Here is a 23,255-nt window from a genome sequence, read left to right on the forward strand (position 1 = left end):
GCCACCGACCTATTCTACATAACACCACCACCATGGGGGCTGGGGCCAAGGAGAGAGTGATGTGAGAGTGTGTTAATGTTATTTCCCTTATTGGGGGGGACAGGGGTATAGACATCATTTTTTCTTAAGTAAGGGATTAAAAAAGAAACAAAAAGTGGAAAAAACTGCAAACAACTTAGGGTGACAGAATAGTTCAAATATATCAATAATACCAATAATTATAATAAGGCAAACAGACAAGATTTACAAGTTAAAACATGAAGATTGACACACTGGATTAAACAACAAAATCCAGGCATACAGTGTTTACAAGAAACATAATATGCACACACAAAGGCTGAAAGTAAAGGAAAGAGATTTATCAGGCAAATACTAACCAAAATAAAGCTGACACAGTTTTATTATTAGCAGATAAATTTTTCTTTGAGAAAAACTTTAATAGGGATAAGAGGATAACTATATAACAGAAGACTTAATTCACCAAGAAAGTATATAAATTTAAACATACATCTATTGTTTATAGTTCTCTCTTTCTGTGTAACAAATTACTCTTAAATTTAGAGGCTTAGACAACACATACTTATCATCTCAGTTAGTGGGAGCTAGGAATATGCGCATGGCTTAGCAGGGTCCTCTGCTTCAGTCTCCTGTCACGGCTGTGGTCTCATTGGAAGGTCTGGGGAAGATCCTCGTCCAACCTTACTTACATAGTTGGCAGGAATCAGTTTTTTCAGGCTGTTGGTCAAGGGCCTTTCTCAGTTCCTTGCCACATGGGACTTTCCATAGGGCAGCTTATAGCATGGCAGCTGGATTCCCTCAAAGCAAGCCATCCAAGAGCCAGAGAGGGAGTACAAGACAGATGTCACAGTCTTTTTGAAAGTGACATCACTTTTGCCATATTCTAATAATTAGAAGGAGTCATAAAGTCCAGCCCTCACTCAAAGCAGAGAGGATTACACAGGGCATGAATACGCGGAAGAAAGGAACAACAGAGTCAGTCTAAAAGGCTGCCTAGGGAGTTCCCTGGCAGTCTAGTGGTTAGGATTTGGCGCTTTCACTGGTGTGGCCTGGGTTCAATCCCTGGTCAGGGAACTGAGATCCTGCAAGCCGAGGTGCAGCCAAAAAAAATGCTGCCTACCATATCCACCCATCCATCCATTCATCCACCCACCAATCCATCCATGCCTCAAAATATTTGAGGCAAAAGGGACAGAATTATCAAGAAATTAATAAATCTACCATCACACAGGGAGATTTTTAGCATACTTTTCTCAATAATTGATAGATGAAGCAGACAAAATAGCAAAGGTAAAGAAATCTGAATAACATAATGAATAACCTTGGCCTTAATGGAGATAGCATTCTGCATGCAAAATTAGAGACTATACATTTTAATCAAACATATGTGGAAAATTTACATATGGAAAGTTATCATGTACCAGATCTTAAAGACTGAACAAATTTCAAACAGGTATAATATAAGCCATGATCTTGGTGTATAACAACGCGTTAGAATTTAATTACAAAAAGATAAATTTAAAAACGTTGCAAATTTAGAAATTAAAAAAAAACCCACACACTGCTTAACAATTCAAGGATCAAAGATTAAAATACTTAAAAATTGAATAACAATGAAAACACTACCTATTGAAACTTGTATGATGCAACAAAAGTAGCACTTCAAAGGAAAGTCATTGCTTTAAAATTTTACATTGGCAAAGTAAAAAGAAGAAAAATTATATGAGCTATGTACCTATTTTAAGAGGCTAGAAAGGAGAATAAATCCTTAGACAATAGAAGGAAAAAGATAATGATAAGATAATGATAATGGTATACCAGCTGTCTTTTGGTTAAATGTCCTTTTCTGTCTCTCAACTTTCCATTTTTCCTGGGTCCTTATGCCTTAGGTGAACAGCAAGTAGCTGTGTTTTTAAAAATTTGACAATCTGTCTTTTTAGTAGTCAAGTCTATCAACCTTAGCAATTGATATATACAGACTAAACTCTACCATCTTTTTATTTCTCTTTGGTTTTCTTTCTCTATGATTCATTCTCATTTTCTCTCTGTATTTTTTGGTTTGTTTTCTCTTATTCCATTTCTTGTCTCTCCTCTCTTGGAGTTTCCACTCTCTTTCTATTCTTTTAGTCAGTTCCAACTCTCTCCTCCTGACTTACATAATATTACTATCTGACATTTCCAGGAGTCTTTTTTTTTTTTAACTACACAAATAAGACACTGAAATTATTTCATACCGACAACATTGACTTGGGTCAAGGTCCACATTTACCATTTCATTTGTTCAATATTCTTTGTTACATTTCAGAATACTAGTCTTCCAGGATCATTTTCCTTTTACTTGAAGTACATTCTTTAGAATTCCTTTAGAGGAGGGTTTCTCAAACTCAGTGCTGTGAAATTTCAGACAATGTAATTATTTGTTGTGGGGGATTGTCCAGTGCATTTTAGGATGTTTAAGGGCATCCTTGGCCTCTAGTCACTAGATGCCAGTAGCATCTCCAATAGTGACAATCAAAAATGTCTCCAAACATTTCCAAACATCCCTTGGGGGACAAAATTGTCCCTAGTTGAAAACCAAGAGTTTAGAGCAAGTCTCATGGTAAAAAGCGTTGTTGGCTTTTACTTAACTACGATTGTCTGTATTTCCCCCTTAATCCCAAGTGTCTTGCTAAACACAATTCTAAGATAATAAAATTTTTGCAAATACTTTAAGGCATTATTTGTTTTGTTATCTGTTTGTTGAGAATTCTATCATTCTGTTGTTCCTTTGATGATCTGTTTTTTCTCTCTGCTGCTTTCAAGATCTTTTCTTAGGTGTCCTGCAGCTTCATTAAGATACGTCTAGGTGTAGTTTTCTTTTTGTTCACAAACACCCTTCACCTGTTTCTAATCTACTATTTAACTCCTTATTTTTTTATTTTATTTTTTTTGCGGTACGTGGGCCTCTCACTGTTGTGGCCTCTCCCACTGCGGAGCACAGGCTCCGGATGCGCAGGCTCAGCAGCCATGGCTCACGGGCCTAGCCACTCCGTGGCATGTGGGATCTTCCTGGACCGGGGCTCGAACCCGTGTCCCCTGCATTAGCAGGTGGATTCTTAACCACTGTGCCACCAGGGAAGCCCTTCTTCTTTTTTTTTTTTTTTTTTTTTTTTTTTTTTTTTTTTTTTTTTTTTTTTTTTTTTTTTTTTTTTTTAATGTAACCATACTTTTAATTAAATCCCACTGAACACCACCATGCATGAGGCATTGTGTTAGAAGGTGAGACTACAACATGAAACAAGATGGTCTCTGCCCTCAAGAATCTTCCAGACGTGGGCAGGCACTAATTACCAGAAATGTAGTGGCTTAAAGCAATATCTATCAACTTCCAGTCTCTGGTCTGGCATGTAAAGAGATTAGAAGTCTTCACTCTGTCCTAACCAGTAAAAAGCTGAACAAACTAATCAGCAAATCCTCTTAAATCTAGCAGAGAATTGAGGTCACAGGGCAAACCACTGACCCCAAAATTAGAAAGATGGGAAGATACAGAGTCAAAACTTACTGGAGCAGAAACCTCTGTGGGAACCAATGCCAGGGTAGGATAATTTGCTGCCTGCCAGAAAAAAAGCTCTGGTTTTAAAATTCTCATGTGAGGGCTTCCCTGGTAGTTCAGTGGTTAAGAATCCGCCTGCTAATGCAGGGGACACGGGTTTGAGCCCTGGTCCGGGAAGATCCCACATGCCGCGGAGCAACTAAGCCCGTGCACCACAACTACCTGAGAGCCCAGAGTTCTAACCACTGGACCGCCAGAGAATTCCCTGGTTATCTATTTTAAACATAGCAGTGTGTACATGTCAATCCCAAACTCCCAGAGGCACGCTGATTCTAAATGCAAGCAGCTCAGAGAAAAAAGACAACATGGAAATGTAAATGATCACGAAAATTTAAGACTTAGGCTAGGTAAGAGAGGAGAGATGGGGCATTTTGGGATGCGAAACAATGTAAGAGACAAAAGGGAGGTGCCTCGGTAGCTTGATATTCAATTCTCTACTAGGCATATCCACCTAGATGGCTCCAGTCTAAAAACCAAACCAAATTGAACTTACCATCTGCTCTCTGAAACCCTCTCTCCTTTTGTGTTTCAGAATCCAGCAGGTGACACCAGTAACTACCCATTTTCTTAGACTAGAAAACCGGGAAGGATCCTAAAGTCTCTCCTGTCCCTTTCCTCCTGCTTCAGTTCTATCCTCTCTCTGTTCTGGGGCTGTCTTTTGAGAGCTCCCAGGAAGCTCACTGCCACAGACCTGAGCTCAGCTCCATATTGTCACTGACCGTGTACCCTCCCCCTCATTTCAATTCTTCTCTCTCATTAATTCCCTTTGAGAGATGTATCCTTGAATTTCTAATCTTGGCCGAATGTTTTCAAATCAGTGAATAGTTCTCGATTGACTACCCAGCTCTATCCAGCCCTTCCCTGAGTTAAAGCTTCTGGCTTAGTTTACTAGTGTCCCCACGTGGCAGTCAATCTCCACCCAGCCCAACTAGCTGTGACATCAGACTCTGGCTATGGTCCTAGCTTTCCTGATCCCCTCTTGTCCATTATTACTCTGTTTACCTTAGTTTGGGTGTTCATAATCTTTAGCCTGGTATGGTAGATTGAGTTAATAAATTTGACGAATATTTGCTCTCCCCTTCCTCACACTATGGGTGGAGAAATCCTACTGTGCCCTATAGACACTGAGCTTGGCTGTGCAACTTTGGCTAGTGTAATGTGGGCAGAAGGGAGAGTGTGCTAGCTCTGAGCAGAGGCTTCAGGAGACGTTGCATGTTTCTGCCCACCAGTCTGTACTCCTGCCATCCGTCCATAGGAGAACGTGGTGTAGAGAAGCTGTTGCTCCTTCGTCCTGGGTCCTGAAATGAAAGACCCATGGAGCACATGTGAATCCACCTAGAGCCTGCAACCAAGCCCAGCTGAGTTAAAATCAACCCACAGTTGACCCACAGACCCAATGAGTAAAAAATAAATGTTTGTGGTTATAAGACACCAAAGTTTTGGAGGAAATGAATATTTGTTTTTGTAAACCACTGAGATTTTGGATTGTTTATTACTGTGGTAAAACCTGACACATATGTCTGAATGTTTGCAAAACCTCCTTTCTAATCTTCCCAGTCTCTGGTCATATCTTCCTCCCACCTACCCTTCACATTGGATTAAATAAAAATTCTTCAATAGGTCCCACGTCCTGCAGGATAAACATCCAAGATGGAATAAGACTTACCTGCTCAGGCTCACCTCCCACTTTTCTCTATCTGGCACTTTAAACTCCAGCCATGCCTCACGATCTAATGTTCCAGTGATTTCACATATTTGAATTGTATTTGTCTCTCTGTATTCTCTTTTGCAAATGCTGTCAATTCTGAGCCAAATACCTCTCCCTGACTGCCCTCCTTCTACTACCCCCACCCCCAATCCAGCATTTTTACCTGCAAAGCCCTTATAAGTTTTCAGTGTTGCCACCTTCTGGGCATCTTCCCTGGCTTCTCGAAACTCTCAAAACAATTTGTACAATTCCATGATAGCATACTTTGTTTTGAAATAGATGATTTTTATACCTCTCTTTCAGTTAGATTGTGACCAATTTGCTGATAGGAAGTTTCTCTTTTCATCTTTTTACTCTCAGGACTTAGCAATAAATGAAGCAATGAATGTTTAGTTGATTTTGAAGTTGAATCTTCATAATGTCTCTCTCATCTGGTTGAACCACTTACGCTGAAGGTATAGCATGAATATATATAGCATCTTTCTCACCAAGATGCTACTTCTCAAACTACACTTGAAACATCGAATGAACACTCTCATGTACCCAATGACCAGGTCAAGAAATGCAGCATCCCTAGCACCCTCCTTCTCTTACCGAATCACTACAACCTCTTGGCAGAGATAAGCACTCTTCTGACTTCTAACACCATGGATTTGTTTTGCCTATTTTTTAAAATAAATGTATTTATTTATTTTATTTTTGGCTGCATTGGGTCTTTGTTGCTGTGTGCGGGCTTTCTCTAGTTGTGGCGAGCGGGGGCTACTCTTCGTTGCGGTGCACGGGCTTCTCATTGCGGTGGCTTCTCTTGTTGCGGAGCACAGGCTCTAGGCGCGCGGGCTCAGTAGTTGTGGTGTGCGGACTTAGTTGCTCTGCAGCGTGTGGGATCTTCCCAGACCAGGACTCGAGCCCGTGTCCCCTGCTTTGGCAGGGGGGTTTTTAACCCCTGTGCCCCCAGGGAAGCCCTTTTTTTTTTTTTTTTTTTTTTTTTTTTAATGTAACCATACTTTTAATTAAATCCCACTGAACACCACCATGCATGAGGCATTGTGTTAGAAGGTGAGACTACAACATGAAACAAGATGGTCTCTGCCCTCAAGAATCTTCCAGACGTGGGCAGGCACTAATTACCAGAAATGTAGTGGCTTAAAGCAATATCTATCAACTTCCAGTCTCTGGTCTGGCATGTAAAGAGATTAGAAGTCTTCACTCTGTCCTAACCAGTAAAAAGCTGAACAAACTAATCAGCAAATCCTCTTAAATCTAGCAGAGAATTGAGGTCACAGGGCAAACCACTGACCCCAAAATTAGAAAGATGGGAAGATACAGAGTCAAAACTTACTGGAGCAGAAACCTCTGTGGGAACCAATGCCAGGGTAGGATAATTTGCTGCCTGCCAGAAAAAAAGCTCTGGTTTTAAAATTCTCATGTGAGGGCTTCCCTGGTAGTTCAGTGGTTAAGAATCCGCCTGCTAATGCAGGGGACACGGGTTTGAGCCCTGGTCCGGGAAGATCCCACATGCCGCGGAGCAACTAAGCCCGTGCACCACAACTACCGAGCCTGTGCTCTACAGCCCGCGAGCCACAACTACTGAAGCCCACATGCCATAACTACTGAAGCCCGCGCGCCTAGACCCCGTGCTCCACAACAAGAGAAGCCACCGCAATGAGAAGGCCGTGCACTGCAACGAAGAGCAGCCCCCGCTCGCTGCAATTAGAGAAAGCCCTCGCACAGCAACAAAGACCCAACGCAGCCAAGAATAAATAAAAATAAAACAAATTTAGGAAAAAATAAATCTCACGTGATTTGGTTCAGATCACCCAAATAGTCACCGTTAAAAGGCCAAACTATCTTTTAACATAATCTAATCATGGGAGTAAAATCCCTTAAAGTAACACTTCTACAGGTTTGGTAGGAAACCTTGGGGCTGTTTTATAATTTCGCCTACCACAACCATGATGGCAGGCTGATAAGATACCTTGGTAAAGGGAGGTCTGGTGGCTTTTTTTGACTTCCTTAATAGTAGAGAGTACTGAGTTTGAGGAAAGAGGTTTTAGGATGAAGGAATTTGACTGACAGCGTTATGGGCTCAGCAGTCTGGGAATTAGAGCAGAGGAGGAGGAGTTTGGTTTGAGGTTCTTTTGGGTAAGCTGGGCAGAAAAAACACAGGTCAAGGGAGGTAACAGGCTTAACTGATGGACCACAGAATGTAGGCCAGAAATAGAAGACAGAGAAACCTGGAGTGAGGGAGAAGGGACAGGAGTTAACTTGCAGGGGCTACAGTGGATGGAGAGATTCTCGTTAAAGCAGAAAGTGGAGAAAGGCTTTAGTAAGAGGTTAAACATTTAGATCAGTGGTTCTTCAAATCTGGTCCCCAAAGTGACAGCATCAGCATCATTTGGGAACTTGTTAGAAATGCAAATTCCACAGTTCATTCCAGAATTAGTACAATAAATCAGAAATTCTGAACCTAGGAGTAGGGCACGGGAATCTGTTTTAACAAGCACTCCAGGTCATTTTAATGCACCATAAGCTCAAGAATCATTGATATTATTCTTCCATATTGTAATAGAATATGTTTGTCATGAATGGGACTCCAGCAGGAGAAAGAAAATTCCTGGAAGGAGAATTTTCTGCTGCATGCTGAGCTAGAAATGCCAAGGATAAGTGTAAGGAATTGCTTGAATTAAATGGACTTAGGGTTTTCAGGAAGAAGTAGTCCTGGGCCATTCCAGCCAATTGTGTTATTGAGATAAACTTTCCAAGGCCAAGACTAGGAGCTGTTACTTAGGAGAACTGGGAAGGAGTCAGCGTGGCCCGCATCGGTTATTCTTTAAAGAGGGGGGAATCCAACCCCTAGGGAAAAAGGCAGGAAGTGGGGACAGTGAGTTCCTGGGACCCTAAGTGATGAAAACAGCAAGAGACCCTGGTGGAGAGGGAAGACACTTGCTCATGAGCAAAATCTGGCTCCACTTTGGCTCAGCAAGAACAGACGCCCTCTCCTAGCTGCAGGCACCATCCCAACCTGCTGAGTTGCCTCAGCTGCAGCAGTCAAAGCCAGAAGTTCTCGTGTAGGCTGTGCTTAGCCAACAGGATGAGGATATATTTGGGGATGTGGGTAGCTGACCCAGTACAGTAATTCCTGTACCCTTATAAGTTTTCTGAATCAATTATTCTGGGAATAATAATAGTCATGGGACAATGGCAATAAGCGCTAAGGAAGTTAAAGACATGATTGTTCACTGTTATTATAGGGTAGCCCTTCCCCCTAAAAAACTCCACCAAACATGACAGGGATTTATGAACTCAAGACTCCTGTGTGCCGCAAAGACCAACATGCTTTTACACTGCTGATTTAAAAAATGAAAAAAACAATGCAGACCAATGTGTATGGTATGCTAGTATTTGTGTTAAAAAAGAGAAAAAACATTTTCTTGTGATACACAAAACGTTTCTGTATGACTTCACAAGAAACTGGTAAAATGGATAGCTATTGGGAAAGGGAACTCAGTACCTGGGGAAGAGAAGAGGAAAGTTTTTCATGATTAAACCTTATATACCTTTTATAATTTTACTTTTGACCACACCTCGTGGCTTTCACTGCCGTGACCCAGGTTCAATCCCTCGTTCCCTGACCAGGGATTGAACCTGGGTCACAGCAGTGAAAGCGCCGAGTCCTAACCACTGGACAGCCAAGGAATTCCCCTTATATACCTTTTAAATTTGGACCATGCAAGTATATTATTATGATTCAAAAATAAATGAGTATTTTTTAAATAAATAAAATAATGAGCTTTTATCCTTAGCAACAGAGGAATGTCAAGCCTGAAATCTAAGGGCATTAAGTAGCCCCACCATGGAGGGTAGAAGCTGTGGTAGCACCTGGAAGAGCTTCCTCAGAGACTTATGCTTTCGTTTTTTCTTTTTCCTTATGATTTTCTTTCTTCTTTTTCTTGTGTTTCTCTTTACATTCTGAGGAACTGGAGCTGCTTCCATCTTCATCTGATGTTGAATCCTCCAGTAACTGTTTTAACTGTTGTATCCTTATATCCTTTTCATGTCTTTTATTCTCTTGTATGATGTCATACATGGGATCTTCATGTGCTACTCTGAACTGTTCTAACTTTTGGTTGATTAAAAAAAAGGGCATTCTTTGTCGCCTGTTCTGTGACCATATCGTTTACAGCACCAACACTGGCATGACTTTGACTTCTTTCCCCAGTGGCATCCAAAGTCCTTTGGTTGGTGAGTGGGCCACAAATTCCCTGGCATGTTCATTGCCTGGGACATCTGGTATACAGTCTTCTGGCTTAGTCTCACCTTCCTTGATAAGCCCAGGAGGAGGTTTTTCATAAAAGGACTCCAGGTGCTTGAGCTGCTGCAGCTGCTGTGCGTCGTGCCGCCGCCGCTTCTGCTCCCGGCGCCGCCTCAGCTCCTGCTCTGGAGGCTCCCGCGGCCGCCGCGTCCCCGGCCCCCGAGTCGTCACACCCGGGCTGGGACGACATTGCGGCCCCGTGCGGGGCCACGAAGACTTCATTTTTAAAATATCAGCAACTATTTGTTTTCCTTCGCTTTAAACAGTCTTTCATTCCTGAGTACCATGCTCATCTTCCTGCATCCTCCTTCACTGATTTAGACTTTAATAGTGTTATATCCCAGACTCAACAGCCCTTCATCCGTCTCGAGGGTTACAGGAGGAAAGGAGGCCCAGCTTCAGCTTCCCTGCTGTTCAGTAGCACTATAATATTGTTGCTATAAAAATCTGACTTTATAACCATCCTGCCCCATCCCACTGCCCGCTGGTCTGGCTTCCCTTGCTGCAGCCCCTGAACCTCTATGTTTGGGGCTTCTCTAGTCTCAGGTTTCAGGTGCAACTACCCTAACTTTCAGACACTTTGGTTCTGGAGGTTTCTGGCCCAACTTCCACTTGCTTGCTTGCTTAATTTTGGGGGGTGTGGGCGGGGGGGGGTGGTGGAAGAATGTCCCTGGAGACTTTGCCTGCATTTATGAAACCAAGGATGCCCTCCAGATTGTCTTACCCAGGGCCTACTTGTGGTGGTGTTTTGGAATGGGAGGGTCCAATAGAGCTCCTGCTCAATTAGGAAAGGTCAGGGTTTTCTAGGCAAGGAGCAAAGCTCTCAACAGAAAGGCATGGATCAACCAGGTATGAAATCAGCAGTGGTTATACTGAAGGGCATGGATCAGTTCTTGGTCTGGATATCTTGGAAATCATGCTGCTTCCGATGTACAGCCTTCAGAAGTCTGGGTCACTACTATGACCCCAGGAAATCCCAAGTGGAATGGAAATTCTGGTTTCTGAATAGCAAATAACCCTTACTCTGCAAGAACTAAAAACCAAACCCATATCCTAGGGCTGTTTTAGAATTATGCAGAATCCTAAGATTCCTTTGGAGGATACCTACTGAGACTGGCCTCAGTAATACTTTGAATTAAACAGCCCACCAGATCACTATTGTGCTGCTTTTTTCTCATTTTACCAACCATATAATGCTGATATTATTGGGAAACTTACTGGTGTTTCACTGTACAGTTCAAATGAAAACTGATAGGAGTGCCATTGCCTCTATTGAAAATTTCAGATTTCCATTTGTTATGGCATACTTTTTTTGCAAGCTGAAAAAGGGTATACCAAATGTCTTGCTCTTTATAAGCATTTTATTGTTGTGGTGCTATTATTTCTATAATGTTGCTTTTTTTCAATTACCACTTACGCTACAACTTGGGCTTAGCTAAGATAAACCTCAGATTCCTCCCTTAGACTCCTGAGCTTGTCTAATGGTCTTTGCTGGTCTGAGCTAGGCAGAACAAGAGCAGTAAGTGTACTTAATCTCCCTTGGCACAGGTTTGGGTCTGAACTATGTGACTAAGTGAACATGAAAGGTTGTCTCAAATGTTACAAATTATGTTTTTGATTTTTAGTTTGAATCAAAAGCCAAATAAGAGGGCTACCCTGGTGGCACAGTGGTTAAGAATCCAGCTGCCAATGTAGGGGACACAGGTTCAAGCCCTGGTCCGGGAAGATCTCACATGCCACAGAGCAGCTAAGCCCGTGTGCCACAACTGCTGAGCCTGTGCTCTAGAGCCCATGACCCACAACTACTGAGCCCACGTACCACAACTACTGAAGCCCGCGTGCCTAGAGCCTGTGCTCTGCAACAAGAGAAGCCACCGCAATGAGAAGCCCGTGCACCACAACAAAGAGTAGCCCCCGCTCACCGCAACTAGAGAAAGCTCGCATGCAGCAACAAAGACCCAATGCAGCCAAAAATAAATAAATATATATATTTTTTTAAAAAGCCAAATAAGAGGCACATGTTACAACTGGTTGCTGTATCTCTCAATTAAGTCTACTGCTTTCTCTTTTTCTTTGCAATTTATTTGTTGAAGAACCTATGTCATGTGTTCAGTAAAGTTTCTGATGGTCTCCATTTTAATGAGCATCCATGTGATGTTGTTTAACATGTTGCTCTGTTTTCTTCTATTTCCTATAAATTGGTAATTGCGTCTAGAGGCTTACCACATTCAGTATTTTTATGGGGGAGGGAGGAAAACACCTTCAAAGTGGTATTTTGATCTTCCATCAGGAGGTACATGTCATCAGGTTGTCTTTCTTTTTGAGATACTAGCAACTGTTGATGATTAACGCCTAGATTCATTAATTTATGAGGGGTTACAAAATGGTGATATTCTGGTATTCTTCCTTAATTTATTAGCTGAAATATTTTTATAAAGAGACATTCCCTCTAATTTACTATTTGGTTACCCACTGGTATAGTTAAAAACAAGATAAACACTTCATTCTTTCCTTTTAGACCAATTCTCAGAATAATAAATTGGTTTACTAGAATACTCCAATGGTGACCAGTTTTTTATGAACTCATGAATTTAAATACTGGGTATGTTTCAAATCAAATCCTTTTTCTGCATCTATTAAGATAATTATATGATGTTTTCCTTCAATATGTTAATATACTAAATTATATAAATTGATTTTTAATAATAAACCAACCATGTATTTTTAGCAGAAACCCAACTGTTCACAGAAGTAATTTTTAAAAATACAGTGGACCCCTGAATAATGCTGGGGGTTAATCGAAGTATAACTTATAGTTGACCCTCCATATCTGAGGTTCCTCCTCTACATCTGCAGGTTCAACCAACCAGGGACTGTGTAGTACTGTAGGATTTACTATTGAAAAAAATACAAGTATGGGCTTCCCTGGTGGTGCAGTGGTTGAGAGTCCACCTGCCGATGCAGGGGACACGGGTTCGTGCCCCGGTCCGGGAAGATCCCACATGCCGTGGAGCGGCTGAGCCCGTGAGCCATGGCCGCTGAGCCTGCACGCACGTCCGGAGCCTGTGCTCCGCAACGGGAGAGGCCGCAACAGTGAGAGGCCCGCGTACCACAAAAACAAAAAAAACAAGTATAAGAGGACCAGTGAAGTTCAAACCCACATCGTAAGGGTCAACTGTATATTGCTTGATTCAAATTGCAAATATTTCATTTAGGATATTTGTATCTGTGTTCATAAGTAAAATTTGCCTATACTGTTCTCATACTGTCATTGTTAAGTTTTGGTATCAAGGTTATGCAAGTCTCAAACTGAGTTGGGGAGTGTTTACTTGTTTTTCTCTTCCTTGAGAGAAGCTGTAGAAGAGTGAAATGATTTTTCCTTGAATGTTTGGTAAAAACTGTAAAAATGCCAGGGCCCACTGTTCATTTGCTTGCTTGCTCTCTAAAATGTTTTAAATTGAAAATTATACACACATACACACATAAAAGTTCATAAATCATAAGCCTACAGCTTAATTCTTTATCATGATTGAGTTTCACCCTTCTATACATCTCCTCAGCCTGACCCTGAGTTTTGCAAGAGATCTGATGAGTCAGTGGGAACAGTAGATACATTAAAATAACTTCACTCTGCTGACAGGAAAAGAAAAGCATTTAGAAGGTTTAAAACTTCTAAACTCCCTTCAGCAGGCAAGGCAACTGAAGCAGTTTTTCAACTACTGGGCCAAATTATCCTAAATGAGGTTTTTACAGAATCTGGCAAGATTTTAATTCAAGTTACCAAAGCTTTTTCTGAGGAACTATAAGATGATTAGAAAATATAATAAAAGTTATCTTTCACTCTTTTGAAAACTCCATATTTTAAAAAATAAACCAGTAAGGGGAATTCCCTGGAGGTCCAATGGTTAGGACTCCTCACGTTCATTGCCGAGGGCACAGGTTCAACCCCTGGTGGGGGAACTAAGATCCCGCAAGCAGTGTGGTGTGGCCAAAAATAAATTAATTAACTAAAATAAAAATAAACCAGTAAGGATTTTGAGGCTGTAGTTAAATGTACTTAGGATGGGAGACAGAGGATGACAGTTATTAACAGCATGAGAAAAAAGAAGAATATAATTTGACTTAATGAACCTAGGAGACAGACAGGGTAGCAGGATGAACTTACCTAAACTGGGTAAATCCCCAGGTTTATTTAAAATTGAACGCAATTGTAGGTTGCCAAATGAGATTAATGTCTGGAGTGGTCTCTTTGTAAATACTAGGGTTTTTAGCTAATACTGACTGAGAGAATTCTTCACGATCACATACTATTTCTTTTTGCCTACAATTAGTTAATCTACTATCTTTTACTACAAGTGCTTAATTGGAAACAAAACCCAGCTTAGTAACACTGGAACAGTACCAACTCCCCTGACTGCCCATTTCATTAACTAAGTCCTTCCCTCCCTCCATTACACATGTGTTCCTGCTCAGACGATGAATCACTCTCCAAACATCTCTACCTATCAGGCATGTATCAGAGACAGAAGCACTTTAACAGTTTCGGGGGAAATCTACCAAAATCTTTCGATGAAGTCTTAACCATTCCTGGTGCAAATATGAAATTTTTATACAGAGAAGACGAATTTTGAACAGTTTAAATAAACTATCCAATATAAAAATATAAAAAAGAGAATAGTGACAGCCTCAATACCACAAAGCTAAGACCCTGGTGATCACAATTCTTGCTACATGTTCATGTCAAACCATTTACTTAACAAATATTTATTGAGTGCCTAAGGTGTCAGTGTTCCAGCACATAAACTCACTCAAAGGAATGAGAATTAAGACCAGAAACTTAAGTCCTTAACATAGAAAGAGCAAAAAAGGAGTATCCCAATTTCTTCACCTAATACTCTGAACCTATAATAAGCAAACAAGTCAAGTACTTTCTCTATTTTGGACTTTTTGATACCTTATATTTCCCACAGCTGCTTTGCATATATTCTAACCGTCAAAAGTTCAACAATGCATAAATCAAAATAAACTTCAAACCAAAAGACAGACACATAAAATAGCTGTTAATATATTTAAAAGTACTTAATTCACTCATAATTAAAGAGGTACAAATAAGAACTAGAGATGCCATTTTCACCTACTAGTTAAAGAAAAAATTTTAAGATTGATAATATCTACTTTTGATGATAGGGAGCTGCATATGCTTCCACATTCTTCATTGGTGGATATAAGTTGATATATCTTCTTGAAAATATATATAACTTTTGACCAGGGAATCCCACTGTTAGGAATTTATCCTAAAAATATACTGGCAATGAGAATGCAAGGATAGATGCACAAGATGTTCATTGCAACATAATTTGTAACAGTAAAACACCTTGAAATAACTTAAATGCTCATGAATAACAGTGTAGGAATAAATGAAATTCTATTCTACTACAAAGACATGAGGCAAATCTTTAGGTACTGATATGGGATGTCCAAGATAAAATATTAAGTGAAAAAAAGGAAATCACAGAACAGTCTGTATAGTATAACTCCACTGTTAGAAAAAGGAATAAAGATAGTCATAGTATGTAATATAAAAATGTGTAATAAAAAATTTCTGTAAGAATTCACAAGAAAGTATCAATAGCAAGTACCTTGGGGGAGTAGAAGTGAGGTCGCAGGGAGAAGACATACTTTAGAAGACCTTTCCTTTTTTTTTTATATGTACTTTTTGTATTGTCTGAATTCCTCACCAGAGTATGTTTTATTTTTATATTTAGAAAACGCATCAGTTCTGAGATGTGGAATTCTTGTCAAATTACAAGCTTAGTACAATTTAAATAAATGATACCTAGAAGAAATCAATTCATTTCCATAATTTATTTCACAGATAAGGACTGGAACATCAATTTCTTTGGCTCGCTGAATGTTATGCTATTTATGAAGTACTTTCAGGAATGAAAATGAAGGTGATCACAAGATATTATAGAATATTATATCTTCTTTTCAAAATTATGTGGAAAAAAGAAGCTCTAACTCTTACAGACCTTTTTTTAAACCACAGACCATGTAAAATTACTTTTTAATGTAACTAAATTGAGTCTTCACAATCAACTGCAGAAGTAGATTCCTAAAACTTACCAAGTTGGGAATAGAAACATCAAGAAAAAAAGCTGAGGAGTGAAAAGTAGAAAATGTGTACAGAAAATAGAATTAGAGAAGCGAGTAATGTCTCTTAGTATAAGCAGGAAAAGGGTGACTTTAGAGAGAGTCAGTTCCCACAGGAATACTATACCTAACAGCTGGCTGTGTTCCCCTGTGATGGAGTTCTGACTCGGGTCTGAAAAACAAACAATTGAAAAGAAAAAAAAATTGAATGACCAAAACAAATAATTTCTTAAAAATCAGCAACAAAAGTCAACCAAGGAAATAAGAAAAAAAAAATTATGATGTTCAAGAAACATTAATATAAGGATATTAAAAATAGAACTATTATAAAAAAATAATTCCACAGCTTCCTCAAAAAATTAAACAGAATTACCATGTGACCCATGGTATACACCCAAAAGAATTGCTAACAGGGACTCAGATACTTGTACAACAATGTTTACAGCAGCATTATTCACAATAGTTAAAAGGTGGAAATAATCCAAGTGTCCTCCAAAGATGAATAGATAAACAAAATGTGGTACAGATGGTCTTTGACTTATGATGGTTTGACTTAAGATTTTTCGGTTTTATGATGGTGCAAAAGCAATATGCATTCAGTTGAAACCATACTTTGGATTGTGAATATATATACACACATATATATGTGTGTATATATATATATACACATATATATGTATACATATATACATATACACATATGTATACACATATATACTTTTTTTTTTTGGGTGCGCCACACAGCATGCAGTATCTCATTTCTCCAACCAGGGATCGAACCCTTGCACCCTGCAGTGGAAGTGCAGTCTTAATCACTGGACTGCCAGGGAAGTAAGTCCCTGGATTTTGAATTTTGATCTTTTCCTAGGTTAGTGATTTGCAGTACAGTACTCTCTTGTGATGCTGGGGAGCACAGCGCAGCGCAGTGAGCTGCAGCTCCCAGTTAGCCACGCAATCAGGAGGATAAACAACCATTACAACCGTTCTGTACCCATATAACCATTCTGTTCTCTACTTTCAGTATTCAATAAGTTACGTGAGATATTCAACACTTTGTTATAAAATAGTCTTTGTGTTAGATGATTTTGCCCAACAGTAGGCTAATATAAGTGTTCTGAGCATGTTTAAGGTAGGCTAGACTAAGCTATGATGTTCAGTAGGTTACGTATAGTAAATGCACTTCGACTTAATATTTTCAATTTAGGAAGGGTTTATCAGGACGTAACCCTACTGTAAGTCGAAGAAGATCTATATATACATACAATGGGATATTATTCAGCCATAAAAAGGAATCAAGTTCGGATACATGCTACAACATGCATAAACCTTGAAAATATCACACTACGGGAAATAAGCCAGAAGCAGAACAAATACTGTATGATTCCATTTATATGAAATATCTAGAAAAGACAAATCGGCAAACTTGTAGAGACAGAAAGTAGGTTAGAGGTTACCAGGGGCTGGGGAGTGTGGAGGGGGAATGGGAAGTGGGATCTTATTGCTTAATAAGTTGTAAAAAAATTTCTAAAATAGAACTGGAGGATATAAAATGGCAAGTCTCATCCATGTGCCCTCAGGAAGACAAAATTGAACTAAGAGGCTGATTTCCCATAAATGCCTGATTTATAGAAACGAAATTTTCTCAGATGATGGGGGGTTGATCAGAGGTTGCCTCCTATCAAACTTGGTAAGTTTTGCCAGAAGCATGAACAAGAGATGGCCCAGGTTGGGTTAGTCTCACAAAGTGGGCTGAAATGAGCTTTGTTTGTGTGACTAGACTGATTCTGTCTGCTCAGGAAGTTTTCAAGGCTGGTCTCTGTTTGTTTTTGATTTTAACTGACTCAAACTGAACTCTCCCCTCTTTACATTCCCTGCCCATAAATACAACCTACCCCAAACTTTCACTGGACTCACCTGTAGCTTGCTACAGTATGCTTGTCCCAAATTTCAATTCCTCTGCTATTCCTGAATAAATTCATCTTTTCCAGCTTGCCTCAGTTTACCTCTTTATTTAGGTCAACAGAGAACAGTTTCTGTTTGGGGTGATGAGAAATTTTGGAAATAGTGGTAATGGTTGTACAACATTGTGAATATAATTACTGTCACTGAATTGTGCACTAAAAAGTGGTTAAAATGGCTAATTTTGTGTTATATATATTTTATTACAATAAAAAGTTAAACAAGTAATCACATAAATTTGGCCAAGCAATATTAGTTCCATAAAGTAGATGAATGATTCAGGGCCTATGACATGAATTACATTTTGTTTTTAATGACAAAGGAAAATGTGGCCAGAGCAGTTGCAAGTCAAGACATAAGTAAAGCACTCATTACTACTAGCAGATATGTTCTGATTTGACTTTAAGATAAAATGACTAAACTGGCTTTTATAAATATCTCTTTCTTCAGTAATCTATAATAAAATTAGTGACAATAAACCAAGTTCCTAATCCAAGAGATACTGACAGTCGCCATTTAACAACCAATCACTTGCTTATTTTAAAGGCTTGGAAAGCATTAAGGGCTAAATAAGGAAAAGACTCTGAGCTGCACTTTCCTCAAAGAGTAAATCTTGGTCTTCCCTGGTGGCGCAGTGGTTAAGAATCTGCCTGCCAATGCAGGGGACACGGTTCAAGCCCTGGTCTGGGAAGATCCCACATGCCACGGAGCAGCTAAGTCCGTGCGCCACAAGTACTTAGCCTGTGTTCTAGAGCCTGTGAACCACAACTACTGAGCCCATGTGCCACAACTACTGAAACCCGCACGCCTAAAGCCCGTGCTCCTCAACAAGAGGAACCACCGTAATGAGAAGCCCACGCACTGTGACGAAGAGTAGCCCCCACTCGCCGCAACTAGAGAAAGCCCAGGTGCAGCAACAAAGACCCAACGCAGCCAAAAATAAAGGAATAAATAAATAAATTTTTTTTTAAAGAGTAGATCTCTTGAGATAGTGAGGATTACATCTGGGTTCCTTGAATGCATTTAAGGAATAAAAATTTTAGACTGGGTGTCTATGAACAATGGAAAAAAAAATTACATCCTCATTTTCACTAACCTCTAATTGAAGTTTAGTATTTTCTCCAAATACGATGTAGGCAACAAATTACATAAAAGTACCAGTGATTTTGTCAACAACAAATATCTGATATTTTCTATCACATTATAGTTGTTGCATATATCTCATAATATCTTTTAGGTTCCATACTACTTTGAAATTATGGTAGTTATTAGAGGGGCTGCTAGCTTTAAGCAGGCTTAAACACTGCCAAAGAGGTCCAAAATATAAAAAAGATTAAAAATTACTATTTGAGGGCTTCCCTGGTAGCGCAGTGGTTGAGAGTCCGCCTGCCGATGCAGGGGACACGGGTTCGTGCCCCCCGTGGTGTTTCTAAATATAAAATATATAATTATATATAATTAAATCTAACACTTTGAGTATCCCAGACAGAAAGAACCAATCAGAATACTAAACAAATTCTGATTTCTGATGTATATAGTCTATATTATAGTGGAAGAAATAAGGTAAAAACCTGATTCCTACAACTAAAGTTTTAAATGCTATGTGAGCATTTAATGATATATTTTTAGAAGATTTTCTTCATCTTAATTTTGTTTTAAAAAAGAGAAATTCCAAATTTTTAAAAGTTTTTTTTTTTTTTTTTTTTGCGGTACGCGGGCCTCTCACTGCTGCGGCCCCTCCCATTGCGGAGCACAGGCTCTGGACGCACAGGCTCAGCGGCCATGGCTCATGGGCCCAGCCGACCGCCGCATGGGGGATCTCCGCAAGACCAGGGCATGAACCCGTGTCCCCTGCATCGGCAGGCGGACTCTCAACCACTGCGCCACCAGGGAAGCCCTTAGAAGATATTTTTGCCAACATACTAGGAAAGTGAATTCCCAGTTTTTAATTTAAACTAGTTTTATTTCCTATCTAAATAAAGAATATAGGTTGTTCTTGTACATAAGACAAAAGTAGGACTAACAGTTCTATAGCATGTTAATGTATTAGATCGCTCTCTCTCTCTCTCTCTCTCTCTCTCTCCCTGCCCCCTCATGTAGGGGGAAAATTGGGCCCTATCATTAGAGAGAAACAGGTACATAATAACATGAAAGGAAGAGTACAGAAAGAATCATACAATTTCAGAACCAGAAGAAACTTGGTCATCATCTAGATCTACTCTAGTGATTCCAAAGGCAAAGTTGCAGAAGAGTTATCAGCATCATCTATTCTCCCTAAAACTATACCCTTCTCAAGACTCTGATTCCCAGATACTGTCACTAATGGGAATGCCTTTATCTCTGAGGTGTGCTTTCAGAACAAAGTTGAGAACCTTGGATTTTAACATCTAAAGTTGAGAAGAATGCTTGGGTTAATGAGTGACCAAAGACATATCACACTACTGACAAAAGAGAAAGGTTGGAGATAGGGTCTTCATGTTTGAGAACCTATGTTAGTGTTTCTCAATACTCTGTAATTCTAATTTTTCTTGCTCTAAAATAAAGTACAATAGCCTAAAAAAAGTTATCTGGAATTGCCAGGGAATGTATCTATGAAAAAAAATAGAAAAACATCTCAGATAACTCAGACAGAATAGGTATGATTTTAGAGGGGGGTATATAAATGACTATTTTTCTTAAAAAGAATTACCATCTTCTGTTTTTCTTTCTTTTAATAACTTTTTCAGGGCTACTGTTTTTTAAAATTTTTGTTTATTTATTTTTGGCTGCATTGGGTCTTCATCACTGCGTGAGGGCTTTTCTCTAGTTGCAGCACGCGGGCTTCTCATTGCAGTGGCTTCTCTTGTTGCAGAGCACAGGCTCTAGGAGCATGGGCTTCAGTAGTTGTGGCATGCGGGCTCAGTAGTTGTGGCTCATGGGCTCTAGAGTGCAGGCTCAGTAGTTGTGGCACATGAGCTTAGTTACTCTGTGGCACGTGGGATCTTCCCGGACCAGGGCTCAACCCGTGTTCCCTGCATTGGCAGGCAGATTCTTAACCACTGCGCCACCACGGAAGCCCAGAATTACCACCTTCTTTACTGTATATTTCCTTGCCTTCTGAGCTGTGCATACATGATGTATGTGCATTTCCTAGTCAAGCCAGGACTCTTCCTTGAACACCCTCCTATACAGTCAGTCCTCTGTTTCCGGGGAAGCGGAATCCATGGATTTGGAGGGCCTACCGTACTATGCCATTTTATATAAGGGATTTGAGCATCTGCGGATTTTGGTATTCAAGGGTGGGGGCCGGTCCTGGAACCAAACCCACCTGGATTCTGAGGGGCGACTGTATTTGAGATGAGTAGAAATAAGTCTACTGTATAGTTCCTCACAAGTTTTTTCATTTATTATAATTAAAGGAACGCAGGGCAATGTTTACCTGATACTTATTTGGTTATATGAAGACTAACCTCAAGGACCTGCAAATAAATGCTTCATTAATACATGTAAAAGCTGAAACAAGGGCAAATTTAAGGCCATGAACCCACCAGGATGAAACTAGCCATGCCTGTAAAAAAAACCACAATTGGTAAATGGGTTTAAGTTGAAGGGCGTTTCTGGGCTGCAATCCAAATTGTGTATTCAACATGATAACAGTGCTCTGAGATGTGTCTGGGCACCTCTCTATTGTCCTATGTCTGAACTCTCCCATTTAACATTTTTCCTGCCTGTGTCACTAATGAGGGCACACCCAAGTTTGCCTAATACTGGGTGTTGTCCTAAATATTACTCCAAAGGATACTTTTTTTAACCAAATTACTTCCTGTAATGGGAACAATGTGCCAATAATGTGACTATTTTAACCCTTTGATGGCCTTCCTAAATTTAGCCACTCCTAGGTCATAATACAACCAGATTATATACAAAAGCCTGTGATACTCTACAGGCAAAATGGTAGTTCAAATTAAAAATAGAAACATACACCTTTTCACAACAGGTAAATGCCATCAGAAAAATGAACTGAAACTATTTCCTCATAACAGTAATGATATGGTAGTTTTACAAAATGGGCACTTGCTCAATATATTTAGTTTATCCTGGGCAAACGGTAAAGAACAGAGATTTTATTTAATTTCTTGCCATGTGCCTTGGAGCACAGAGAGAAAAAAATGATTGTGGGTGGTATTCACTTGCAAAACTGCCTCTATAAAAAGTTTTTCTGAAGAGCCTTATTATCTCCCTTAGTTTCCCCATAGCAATAGTCTTTTTCTGAATTTCCTTTGATAATCACTTCATCTACTATTCTTGGCAGAGAATTTGAAGCAAATAAAGCTAGCCTATATCTTGCATCTAAAACTCAGTGTAAAAGGTTTAAGTCTTCATTAAAGATAGATCAGTAATTTCATTAAAATAATGCAATCAATAGTGGAAACTGTTGCCTAAACATTTAGAAAAAGAAGTAGGCATGACCAAGGGCATATACATCAGGACAATTAGCTTATTATGCTACTGTCTATATTATCTAGACATACTACAAAAACTATTTAAAGATAGATACCAGGACTTCCCTGGTGGTGCAGTGGTTAAGAACCCGCCTGCCAATGCAGGGGACATGGGTTTGAGCCCTGGTCCGGAAAGATCCCACATGCTGTGGAGCAAATAAGCCGGTGCGCCACAACTACTAAGCCTGCGCTCTAGAGCCTGCGAGCCACAACTAGAGAAAGCCCGCGTGCAGCAACGAAGAACCAACACAACCAATAAATAAATAAATAAATAAAATTTTAAAAGAAAGAAATAAAGATACCAAATACCTGAAATCACCAGTCTTAACACATTTCTCATTTTCTGGACTCCAACTTTAAAAAAACCAAAGCAGCATCATCATAAGAAGCCACTGTGACTCGGAATTAGGCAAAGATGATTAAAGATGGAACCAAAGACAATTACTCTAACATTCACATTTATTAGATTCTGCCTCTCTATTATGAGTAGGTTTTAATTTTGGTGGGAAACTTAAGAGGGAAAACAAGTTGAAATAAGGTAAAATCGGAAAAGCTTATCCTCTTTACATAGATTTTGAACTGACTGCAGTGAAACTAGACAGACCTAAGAAAATTTACATGTGAGTAACTGGGTTTAAGTAAATAGATGGGTGAAAAAAATCAGGCAGTTTGAGGCAAAGTAATTAAGCAATAAGATGGAAATGTAAAGCACTGCATACAAAAAGTTATTAAATCATTAGTTATTTATGCTTCAAGCCTACCCCATAAAGGAAAGTCAAAAGATCCTTATTTGAACTTTTAATAGGAATATAATTTTTAAAAGGTATTTAGAAGTATCTGTCAAAAAAAGATAGTTTCTGCTGGAATTTATAGTTTAGTCCAAACTATCTGCCATGTAAATGATTTGTGTAGACAGCTAACCAAGGAGAGAATAAGCAGGGGTAGCAGCACTGAATCATGGACTGTACTTCATGTATGGTGCATATTCCTTATTATTAATAGGGGTTTGGGGAGAAAATGATTTGGAGCAGG

At 39.6% G+C, this 23,255-nt stretch overlaps 1 protein-coding gene and 1 pseudogene across 5 annotated transcripts in view; both read right to left on the bottom strand.

Moving 5' to 3' along the window:
- The window catches only part of SLC12A6 (solute carrier family 12 member 6), an 87,728-nt gene that overhangs the window by 26,766 nt on the left and 37,707 nt on the right, over positions 1 to 23,255 (bottom strand). For 3 of the 5 annotated variants that reach the window (XM_007462527.1, XM_007462526.1, XM_007462529.1), the window contains one exon: positions 15,911 to 15,955. The exons of 1 other annotated variant lie outside the window; for it this stretch is intronic. In XM_007462527.1, the coding sequence (XP_007462589.1) occupies positions 15,911 to 15,955 (45 nt within the window). Of the gene's footprint in view, positions 1 to 15,910; positions 15,956 to 23,255 lie in introns of those variants that run through there. One more of the 5 variants, XM_007462530.1, reaches the window with a different exon arrangement.
- On the bottom strand, positions 3,171 to 9,820 carry LOC103078962 (retinitis pigmentosa 9 protein-like; annotated as a pseudogene).

The sequence above is a fragment of the Lipotes vexillifer genome, unplaced genomic scaffold, assembly GCF_000442215.2.
Source record: "Lipotes vexillifer unplaced genomic scaffold, Lipotes_vexillifer_v1.1 scaffold164, whole genome shotgun sequence".
Classification (NCBI taxonomy): domain Eukaryota; kingdom Metazoa; phylum Chordata; class Mammalia; order Artiodactyla; family Lipotidae; genus Lipotes; species Lipotes vexillifer.